This window comes from Camellia sinensis, chromosome 4 (genome assembly GCF_055761805.1).
Source record: "Camellia sinensis isolate YWXY chromosome 4, ASM5576180v1, whole genome shotgun sequence".
Taxonomy (NCBI): domain Eukaryota; kingdom Viridiplantae; phylum Streptophyta; class Magnoliopsida; order Ericales; family Theaceae; genus Camellia; species Camellia sinensis.
In genome coordinates, this window is record NC_138964.1 from 212,089,730 (window position 1) to 212,101,747 (window position 12,018).

The following is a 12,018-nucleotide window of genomic DNA, read 5'->3' on the forward strand; positions in this document are numbered from 1 at the left end:
TAGCAACATCAAAATCCTCGGGAGCGGGAACGAGAAGCACGCCTCGTCCTCTTTTGCGGGACGACCTCCACACCATCATCTGAGTCGGAGCTGTCATCCTCAGGGTCCTCCTCAGCCTCGCCTCTATTCCCCGAGCCAAAACCGGAGCCTCCCTCCTCAACAGATGTCTCGAACTGACGGTCGGTAGCCTCCTCCTCCTCCTCCTCATCAGGCTCCACCTCCACAACATGAGCCCTGCGTCTGCGGACAGGCCCCCCTCGAGCTCCTCGATAAGGCCTAGATGGCCCGGCTCCTCGGGAAGGCCGAGATGACCCCGCCCCCTGAAAAGGCTCAGATGGCCCAACTCCCCAATGAGGCCCGGATGGCCTAGTCTGCGGCTGACCGGACCAAGAAGGCATCTGAAAACAAAAAGTTCAATTCAAATACATCAGTCCAAATATGTACATCAGGATACAGATATAAGCAAAGGCTACATGAAGTGGGTGCATGTAAATACAGTGTACAAGTGGGGTATGTGGCAGATGTGCTCTACACAAGTAGTCTATCGATGCAGTAGAAATCAGCATGTCATCAGAAGTATGATAAATGCCAGAAAACTGAAGGGTACCTGAATGCCCGCGACAGACAACTGTGCCTCCCTGCGTAGGACCATGCCCTCGAGCGTGGCCACCAGCCCAACCACTTCCTCCATGTACCCTCGCGATGGCTGCAAAAATGAGCTCATAATCATCAGTGAACAAAAGAATGTCTAAACATCTGAATGATAAATGAAAAAAGTGGAGCATACCGGCGGTGAGTCCGGATCAATGGCGTATCGATCACTGGGCATCGGAGGCTCTAGTGGGATCGGAGTCGGAGAGCTAGCCCCATACTGCCATGCCATCAACTCAGTAGGCATATCTGGCCATCCCAGATGAGGATGAATCGACGGAGTCGGAGGAAACGGTCTACTCCCACCTCTAGATGTGCCAGCCCGGCTAGAAGAAGGGATGTCTGTAGCTCGAGCCCGAGCCTGATCCGAGGATGACATACCGGCAGGTCTCATCATCGGAATATGAGCTTCTGTCAATGGAGGCATCAAATATATGTGACGATAGGTGGCGTAGTCCCCCTCCGCAACATATAGCAAAGCATCGCTGCCCAGCATGGCGCCGACTACCTCTGAGTAAGAGAGCCCGTCAGCGGTCCGCATACTAGCTGGAGGTACTGCGGGAACATCCTGAGAAAGATACCCCCGTACCTGGCGCAGAAAGCGCTCCCCCAGGAACCAGACTCTGCCGACTGGCCCTTCGAGCAGGACCCTATACCGGGAGATGCCTGACGCTCCGGTATACTGAAGTAGGAGATCATCACCCAGGGGTGCCCAAGGCTGCCAAGTAATCTGCGGATGATAAATGTATAAACCAATCAGAAAACGAGAATATACAGAGCAAGTCAAAGATGAAAATGAAAAGAACTGAAAGTTCTGAAGTACCTCTGAGTGTCGCACAGTGTCGAAGTACTGTCGCAGGCGAACCAGGGTCTCTCGAGGCCTCGCCCGGTGCGGGCCCTCAAATATCAATGAATATGGGGTCACGGGAATCCCCACCACCTCCAGCTCTGGGGCTAACGATGGGAAGTATACATAAGCCCATAGCTAAGAAAAGCAGTGCAGAATGTAAGTACGAAATGTTGAGAGCAAAATGCAGACTGTAAAAGTGCGCTGTATGTGCAATGTACAAGTAATGAAGAGCAGAAATGTAAATCAAGGGGACAGAAAGTACCTCCCAAGCTCTCCAGTAGCCGCCAAGCAAATCGCCCCGCCCGCGGGAGGTCGCGCTCATGTAAAAATAAAGGGTAGCCAAGCCGGCGCCACCCCAATCATATCTCTGGACCTGTGATAGGTCGACTAGAGCGCTCAGCAGGTATAGCCCAATGGTGTTCCCTCTGTCGGCGAACAGGGTAGTCCCGAAGAGGAACATCAGGAAACCACGGGCGTACTGCTCCGTCTCCTCGGGAGTCTCGGGCACCATCTCCGCCCGCCGGAAATGGGAGGAGAACCAAGTGTATCTGACTCTCCCTGAAACCCTATCAACAGGTGGGCGAGCCCCCAGCAGATACATCCAGGCGGCCTCCCACTCACCCATATCCTCGTCGTAAGGGATGGGCCAACCTCCGACGTCTAAGCCGGTCAATACAGCGAAATCAAAAGGGGTCATAGTCATGTCCCCGGTAGCAGAGAAATGAAAGGAATTGGTGGTGTCCCACCATCTCTCTACCAGAGCTGCCATCAAGGTCCTCCTGGCAGGACAGCGTGACAACCCGACACAGAAGGGGCCAAACCCCGCCAAGTCTACTAAGTCTCTGACGCCCTCCGGGAGCTCAGCATACCAATCCCGTGCCATGGTGGAACCATATCCTCGCACACTGCGGAAACCACCCTGCATTCAGAATGAATATATGTGTCAATAATAAGATGAAATGGGCTGTATGCCAATGATAATGAAATGGGCTGTGTGCCGAAGAAATGAAATGGGCTGTGTGCCGATGAAATGAAATGGGCTGTGTGCCGATGAAATGAATTGGGCTGCGTGTTCAACTTTCAGTTAATTTGTGGGCTGCGTGTTCACTATCTATCTGGGCTGCGTGTTCAGAGAATTTGAATTTTGGGCTGCGTGTTCAACTTTCAGTTAATTTGTGGGCTGCGTGTTCACTATCTATCTGGGCTGCGTGTTCAGAGAATTTGAATTTTGGGCTGCGTGTTCAACTTTCAGTTAATTTGTGGGCTGCGTGTTCACTATCTACCTGGGCTGCGTGTTCAGAAAAATTTGAATTTTGGGCTGCGTGTTCAACTTTCAGTTAATTTGTGGGCTGTGTGTTCACTATCTACCTGGGCTGCGTGCTCAGAAAATTTTGAATTTTGGGCTGCGTGTTCAACTTTCAGTTTAATTGTGGGCTGCGTATTCACTATCTATCTGGGCTGCGTGTTCAGAGAATTTTGAATTTTGGGCTGCGTGTTCAACTTTCTGTTTAATTGTGGGCTGCGTGTTCACTATCTATCTGGGCTGCGTGTTCAGAGAATTTTGAATTTTGGGTTGCGTGTTCAACTTTCAGTTTAATTGTGGGCTGCGTGTTCACTATCTATCTGGGCTGCGTGTTCAGAGAATTTGAATTTTGGGCTGCGTGTTCAACTTTCAGTTAATTTGTGGGCTGCGTGTTCACTATCTACCTGGGCTGCGTGTTCAGAGAATTTGAATTTTGGGATGCGTGTTCACTATCTACCTGGGCTGCGTGTTTAGAGAATTTGAATTTTGGGCTGCGTGTTCAACTTTCAGTTAAATTGTGGGCTGCGTGTTCACTATCTATCTGGGCTGTGTGTTCAGAAAATTTGAAGTTTGGGCTGCGTGTTCAACTTCCATTTAAAGTGTGGGCTGTGTGTTCACTTTCGAATTCGGGCTGTGTGTTCGACAAATCAGTGTTTGAGCCATGTGTTTTAATGTGGGCTGTGTGTTCGCAATTAATTAATGAACCGAGTGTTCAGAAATTTGAACGTTGAAACTACATGTTCAAAGATGTAAGGAAAGTACTATGTCACAAGCTAAATGTTTAAGCATGGCAAGGGTGCGAAATGTAAAATACAGAAGATGAGGTAAATACCTCTCGGGCCTCGTGAGAGAGATGCTGCTCCGGCTCTCTGAGAAGCAGATCCGCGGGTGCTCTCTCGTCAAAACTGGTAAAATGACGGAAAACGGCACGAGGGAGGACGTGCGCTGCCGGACGGTACCTCTCGGGCATGAAAGGTCGGGTCCTCGGAGGTAGAGTCATGGGATCGAAGTCATCTCCGGCACCTGGAAAACCTCCGCCATGAGCAGAATTGCCCGCCATTTTCAAGAATCTGCAAAAGGGGAGCAAAAATGAGCAAAATGAGCAAAAATTGGAAAAAGTCAACAAAAGTCAACTCTCGGGAAATAAAAAGTCAACAAAAGTCAACTCCCGAGAAAATATTCTAAATATTAAGATGAACTTACCTCAAGTGGTGAAAATGCAAAAAGAAGCTCCGAAGCCGGAATTTAATCGCTCCAAAGTGTTTAAAACTAAGTGTTTTTACGAAAACAATTTGCGCGAGGCGTTGGAAAACACGCGTAAAACTCAAAATTGGAGAGAAAAGTGTTGAAAGAGGCAAGAAATGAAGTGAGGTTCGGCTGCCATTTATAGGCCTCAAGCCTTGGTTGAAAAGGCATGCAAAAAGGAGGGGAAAAGACCAAAATGCCCCTGGGAAAAGGGCATGGCCGGCCGGCCTCTAATTCTAGCTGGCCAGCCATCTGCTTTTTGCAGAAATGGCCGGCCAGCCATCTACTTTAATGGAAACCGGTTGGACACCCCCCCTTGGGAAGATAAGTGGCCGGCCATGCTCTCCACATGCTCACCTAGCTCTCTGCAAATTTTGAGGAAGATCGGAGTTCCCGGGACCTGAAAAAGTTCAAGAAAAGTACACTTCCGGTCGCGAAATTGCTCCGTCGGGACTTCGGTTTCAAGTTCTGACATGTGTCTCATCATCATTCATCGAAATCAAAGTGTATTCTTTTTGAATGAGTCGTAACCTTTCAAAGAAGCAGATCGGAGGCCGTGATCGAGTTACCTTTGCCGAAACACGTTTTTCCGTACTCGTTGTTTCACGGCAAATGAACACCCTGATTCATACTCATTTTGTACTATCATGCACATATCTTGCATTCTCATGGGCATACTCACATTGTCATGTACATTTCTTGATATTGGCATACCTCCGTGTTTGAGCATATGTTGTCACGCATGTTCCGTTCTTGCATTGCGATACATTCACTCACCGGCACTGCGTATGTTGAACTTTCGGAATCACATCAAATATATGTTGTTAGCATATTGTACTTGTTGCAATTTCTCTCTTTTGCAGGCACGATATTGTATGTACGGTTCAATTGAGGTTGGTGCGACCAGACGAATCGCGCAGGTATCGTATCTTCTCCGTGTGAGACATGGCGGAGATTGAATAATCCTCCGCATTCTTAACTGCATGAAATGTAGTTGTTGCTTTGTATTCTTGCTTAAAACTGTTGCATCTATTTGCGAATACTTGCTTCATTACAGCTTGCTGCATTTGCATAATCATTGGGTTACCTTCGGCTTCTTGCATATCATTTGCATTTTGCCCCCTGCCTGCGGGCATGCCTGCGGGCACATCTCTGTCTATCTTGTATGTTTGTCTGAGTCTTCGGCCTTGTCAAAAATAGGTCGTCTCTGGGCTTTGACATTCACTCCCGTCACTTGTGACTTCCGAGTTCTGTCAAAGAGGGGCAACTGTAGACACCCCATTTTTGACCGACCTTAAGACTCAGACGTCACCGATTGAGCGCTTGGTGATGTTGCATAATGTGCTCGTTCAGAAGTTTCAGAGTCGCGGCCGTAAGCCCTGCCTCCGGACTTCCGAACCCTTTTCTGTGCCTTGTCTCGGTTTGCGAACCAGACTCGATTTTCTCTGTTTCTTTTCCTGAAGGGAGGGAGAGGTCTCGTAGACCATCTCTCAATGTCCGTAGGCTAAATTTGGTGGCCGTAGGCCATTTTGCCCATTTCGGAGTCCGGTTCCCGGTTTTCGGAGCCGTCAGGCCGTGTGCCTCGGTTCGGGACCGCTTAACCATCTCCTATTGCTCTGATTTTTGGCATACATCCTATTTCATCCATTTTGAGGGACACTGGGGGCTGAGAAACCCACTTCGAGGTCGAATACAATTTTCGGTGCTTAACAGCCCATTTCCGGGACCCCGAACTGCGTGTTTTGGCTCCGGAACATTCGTTTTGCAACGGTTTTCGCTCATTTTTGGCAGGTACCTCTGTTTTATCACAGGGAAGGTCACTGAAGGGTGGGAGGCCAGCAATTGTTGCAGCAACCAATTATTTCTCTTCCGGAGCCTCCCGGCGCCCGTTTTTCGCACTTCCGGGCTAATGTTGAATACCTTAGAGCTAGTGTTGCCAACTTTCAACCACATATCTGTGATGTACACATCTGGGAGGCCACTAAAAGTTGGTGGCCGGCCATTAAGGTCACCTGACCCTTTTGACCCCTTTCTTCCGGGCTAATGTTGAACCCCTTGGACCTTTTTTCTTGAACTTTGAACCACATATCTGTGATGTACACACCTGAGAGGCCCCTAAAAGTTCATGGCCGGCCAGTAAGTCAACTTGACCCTTTTGACCCCCTCTTTCCGAGCCATTGTTGAACCCCTTGGGCCCACTTTCTTGGAATTTCAATTACATGGTTGTGTTGTACACACATAGGGCTACCTCCCCAATATCTGGCCGGCCAGAAAAGCTCCTTGACCCTTTTGACCCCTAGCCGGCCGGCTAGGGGGTATGGCCGGCCGGCCACCTCCAGCAAAAGTATGAGGCCGGCCAGCTTCCTTGCACTGTACCCTTTCCAGCTGTGGGGCAATATCCCCCAGATATTTTCAGTATCCGGGGGATATTTTGGGAGAGAGTTATGCTCTCCAATTCACCCCCCTTTTACACCCCTTTCTTGACCTTATAACCAGCTGAGGGTCTTCTTCTTGAGGGTTAGAAAAATTCCTCTCCAAGCACAAACCCTAAACTCCATTGTCATCCTTCTCAATTCTCCAAAAAACCCTAACTTCTTAACCTTCATTCCTTCTACACCACCAAGCTCTACCATCACCATCTCATTTCCAGCAGCAAGGGAGGATTCTTGAAGGCTAAAGAAGCTGCAAATCAACCCAAGAAGCAACAAAAGCTTGGATCTTCAAGGGTAAGTTACACTTTGATCCTTTTGACCCTTTTCCTTGATCTATTTCTAAGCCTCATTTATTTTTGGTTTCAAGCTTCGGCCCTAACTGAAAAGGGCCATATTTTGAGCTCATATTCACTTCTCATTAAGGGCTCAACCCTGTTTGAGCCCTCCATAATACACTTGCTTCATTGATCATCTTGTATGTCATACTTTTGCATGCTATTTTTGACCCATGATAAATTTACTTTCGAGCATGTTGTAAACTGATATGAGGCATATTTTGAGCCCCTCTTCAACATTGGAGAAGGGCTCAACATTGTTTGGTGTTTCCATATGTCACTTGTAGTTATATCCCCTATTTGGCCCCATTTTTGCATAAATTAGTAGCCCTCTTTGCTTCTATTTTTAGACCTTGGTCCGAACTGAAAATGGTCTTATTTTGGCCTATACTTCATGTTTCATTCACACTTTTTTTCTGTTTGGTGATTATTTTATATACTTCATGTTATAGCACCTTTTGAGCCTTGTTTTGCATCACATTTTTAGCATGTTTGTATACTGATTTGAGGTCTGCCATATACTGTAAATGTCCATATTTTTGGTTCATCTTCAGTGTTATAGAAGGAAATTTTTCAGTTTGAGTTTTTCTTATACCACTTGCTTCATTACCCCTCTTTTGGCCCCTATTCTTGCATGCTATTTTTGCCATACCTATACTTGCTGTTTGGCCATGTTTATAACTATGAAAGTGCATATTTTGGGACTGTCTAGCTTCTGTCTTTGCATTGCATGTCCATATTGTGCATGTTTGGCATGGCTATAGGCCATTTCGGGTGCCTAATGTTGCATTTCGGGACAATTTCATGCATTTGGTATCATTTCGCTACATTTCGGGACTGTTTTCCCCCATATTTTGTTGCTGAAATTCCATTAGCATGTTGGTATAAGCCCATTTGTCATTTCCATGTCATTTTATCATCGCCTCGGTTTGCGTGCCCGTGTGCACGCATTTCGAGGCACTCCATTTTTATTCGACGGCATCCGATGTGAGTGTGGCTGAGGCTCACTCATGTTGGTATATGCCCATTTGTCATTTCCATGTCATTTTAGCAGCGCCTCGGTTTGCGTGCCCGTGTGCACGCATTTCGAGGCACTCCATTTTTATCCGACTGCATCCGATGTGAATGTGGCTGAGGCTCACTCATGTTGGTATAAGCCCATTTGTCATTTCCATGTCATTTTATCATCGCCTCGGTTTGCGTGCCCGTGTGCACGCATTTCGAGGCACTTCATTTTTATCCGACGGCATCTGATGTGAGTGTGGCTGAGGCTCACTCATGTTGGTATAAGCCCATTTGTCATTTCCATGTCATTTTATCATCGCCTCGGTTTGCGTGCCCGTGTGCACGCATTTCGAGGCACTCCATTTTTATCCGACGGCATCCGATGTGAGTGTGGCTGAGGCTCACTCATGTTGGTATAAGCCCATTTGTCATTTCCATGTCATTTTAGCATCGCCTCGGTTTGCGTGTCCGTGTGCACGCATTTCGAGGCACTCTATTTTTATCCGACGGCATCCGATGTGAGTGTGGCTGAGGCTCACTCATGTTGGTGTAAGTCCATTTGTCATTTTCATGTCATTTCATTGCATCCTATCATCGCCTCGGTTTGCGTGCCCGTGTGCACGTATTTCGAGACACCTATCGTCGCCTCGGTTTGCGTTCCCGTGTGCACGTATTTCGAGACACCTATCATCGCCTCGGTTTGCGTGCCCGTGTGCACGCATTTCGAGACACATATCATCGCCTCGGTTTGCGTGCCCGCGAGCACGCATTTCGAGACACCTATCATCGCCTCGGTTTGCGTGCCCGTGTGTACGTATTTCGAGACACCTATCATCGCCTCGGTTTGCGTGCCCACGTGTACGCATTTCGAGACATCTATCATCGCCTCAGTTTGCGTGCCCGCATGCACGCACTTCGAGGCACCTCATTTTCATAGCATTGTGCATACTAGGTGGTATCTTCGATTGCATTCTGTCATTTTCTCGGTTTGCGTGCCCATGTGCACGCACTTCGAGGCATTTCATTTTCATAGCATTCTGTGTATGTTAGGACTATATCTTAGTTGCATTTCATGCATATCATGCATATTGCATTGTGTCCGGAATAGGAGTTATCCCGGGCACGGGAAACGAGGTACATTTCGTACTCCGAGTGACGGAGTGTGTCTCAATTCCCCAGTCACCGACACTCCGGATTATCCATGATGGAGTTAGGTTTTAGCTGTAGTTTCATGTGCATTCATCCTATATTGAGTTGTGCATTTCGACTCCTCGACCATCATGCCTCGGTATGTGTGATTGGTGGCACGAGGATCGAGGCATGCATATATCTGTGCAAATACATTGCTATGCCCCTTTCCTGCTCTCTGTTGCAGCAAAATCAGGAATCAACAACTTTTTGGGACTTGGCGCGCATTTCAAGGACAGGTGTAAACAGAGGCTAATAGGGGCATTTCGGTGGATTTCCGCGCAAGACAACCCGGACATGCATCATCCGCCAGAAGCAAGGCAGTCCCTGGCTTGCACGCCAGTTTTATTTGCTTTCTTAGTTAATTCATTAATTAATTAGGATTTTGTAATATTTCGGACTGTAATATTCTTTTATTCGGGACTGTAATATTCGGACTGTATTATTCATTCGGACCCTCTGTGCGAGGGCATAACTGTAATAAGTGTGCGTGAGTGTGATGTATGCCTTCCAACCTCACGTCTTTCTCCCTTTTATTTATCCGCTTTTGATGGTTAGATTAGGGCATATTTCAAATAGCATACAGTATGACAGCATGTTTGCATCATTCATCTGTATAGCATGCACCGGGCTCGGCGCATCATACTAACTGCATTGTACTTTCAATTTCAAAGTTGAATACATGGTAATTGTAGCATTTCATACACCATCTTAGAATAGCCGAGCCTGCTATAAGTTGCATTTTGCATGTGTTGCATTAGGCATTTCTGTATACTTAGGATCATGCATGATTTCTAATATAGTTTCTGTTTTGGCTTGGAGTACCCGGTAAGTTTTATGCTTTAGCATCCTTGCATGCGTGTGAGTGCTGCCATGAATAGCATGTTTACCATGAGGCTATGTGCTTATTTGATATAACTGCCTGAATGCCTGTGGGTGAAGGCTGAGTTACTTAAATTGGAATAAATCATCAAATGTTTTAAACTTACCTGTGGGTAGCAAACCACTTTCAAAAACAAACATGAAATGTTTTGTTCCAATTCGGGCGATCCAGTCTATATTTATATGCTGTGCGCATCACATAGTAATCTAGGCTAATAAACCGGATAAGAACTCACAATGTTTTCAAGAATTGATATCATGCTTAGTAGAGACCGGTCTATGACCGGGCGAGCGGGGGTGCTCACGAAGTGACCTTCCCCAATCGTACCCAAGTTCCCGAGCCGAGGCAACTTTGGTGATGACGGACACGTGGCCTTTTGGCACCGAGTCAGGGTTTCCTAAATTTCCCAAAATAAAATATTTAGGTGGCGACTCTGTATCTGGCAAAGTAGTCCATGTTTGGCACTACTTTTTTCAAAAATCAGTTTCTCAAAAACGATTTGCCGGATTTGGACTCTTTGGTTCAGATTAGGAACCGTGACATTTAAGAGTCCGAGCTGTAGTGACCCCAAATGAACAGAACGGGAGCTAAACCCTCCCGGGGCGTTCGGAGGACGTCTACAGTTTCTGGCGACTCTGCTGGGGATTTAGAGAACTTGACTCGAACTCATGATATCTGTTTTTGACTACATTTGTGTGTTTCTTTGCATTGCATTTGCATTGGTGCGCCTAGGACACCGTGTTTGCCATCTGCTATTCCTGAACGGTTTGCCGGAGGCTTGTCTTGTCAAGGCATGACCATAAGGCTGACCGGTTGTGGGCTCTGCCAGTATGGGAACACAAACCCCGGTTTTACCGGGGCACCCTCTTTGACCATTCGGCCTAGTGCATATTCGAATCCATAGTGACTATTCCAAATTAGGACAGGTTGCTTACTCGTTTATAGGTTGTTTGAAACCGCTGTGTGCATAGTGAAACCCTAGCTCCTGACAAAATAGGACAGGGAAACCTTACCCCAACATAGGGGTGTTTTGGCTCTCGCTTATCTGTTATGTGCTTTAGAGTGCGTCTCTACAGGAATGCATGTATCAGTATATGAGTGTGGGCATCAGGCCTGCGGGTTTCAGTTCAAGTATTGGCAGTATCAGGCCTGCGGGCATCAGATCAGTATATGAGTTTGAATATCAAGCCTGCGGGCTATGGTCCAGTATTGACAGTATCAGGCCTACGGGCATCAGTTCAGTATTGTCAACATCAGGCCTGCGGGCATCAGTTTTGTATTACGGGTATCAAGCCTGCGGGCATCAGCCAGTATTTGAGGATTATTTATCTGCGGATATCAGATTCTGTTTTAGGGAACAGTGATACAGGGATGATAATCAGTGTTTGAGGACAGTGTATATTTCAGCTTATTGACTATGTGTTGTTATGCCCGACTGTGTGTCTTGCATATTACGTTAAGCTATTATGCTGCCTGTTTATCTGTTTATTTATTTCCTTTTCGCTTTATTTATCTTTTGCTAGGTCAGTTTTAGCACGATTGCTTCCGACCCAACAGGCATTCCCCAAGCACCTTGGACACGAGGTCGTCGACTCCACCGATCTGAGGATCTAATAGACGGACAGCCAGTGTTCTATTCTCTACCCCCTGTTATCAGAAGGAAGCCGAAAAGGCGCAGTGTGTCAGAACAGAGGTTGTCAGGGCAGTGGGTTACTCCATCAGAGGACTATAGGACTGAGGTCTCAATTACTGCTGCAGAAATAGACATACCAGTTAGGCAGATGGAGCAACAGAATACATCGGGGATAGAGGCTCTAATGCGCCAGATGCAGGAGAGCATGAAACAGATGCACGATGATGCCGCCCGTCAAGCGGAATTCTCCAAACAGCAGGCCACAGTCATGGCCCAACAGGCTGAGTTGATTACCAGATTGCAACAACAGAACACAGCGTCTGCTTCACAACAAATCCCTCCTCCGGCGGGGGTCCCATTACCCGAGAAGGCTCGTGCTATTCAGGACGTTCCTCCGAACACCCAAAATACTGTACCGACTGTCCAAAATTTACAAGAGGACACGAGTCTTCCAACGGGGCCAGCACCGCCCCCGATTCCACTACAACTGTCC

General features: G+C 47.3%; 1 protein-coding gene across 1 annotated transcript; it reads right to left on the reverse strand.

The window, feature by feature from the left end:
* Nucleotides 1–748: 748 nt before the first annotated feature.
* LOC145824427 (protein MAINTENANCE OF MERISTEMS-like) lies at nt 749–2,414 on the reverse strand. Its single transcript, XM_082924081.1, has 3 exons — nt 1,764–2,414; nt 1,475–1,636; nt 749–1,381 (listed from the first exon to the last, which is right to left on the reverse strand). Exons 1-3 carry the CDS (start codon nt 2,382–2,384, stop codon nt 749–751), a joined length of 1,416 nt encoding a protein of 471 aa, XP_082780207.1. The 5' UTR covers nt 2,385–2,414.
* Nucleotides 2,415–12,018: the final 9,604 nt, after the last annotated feature.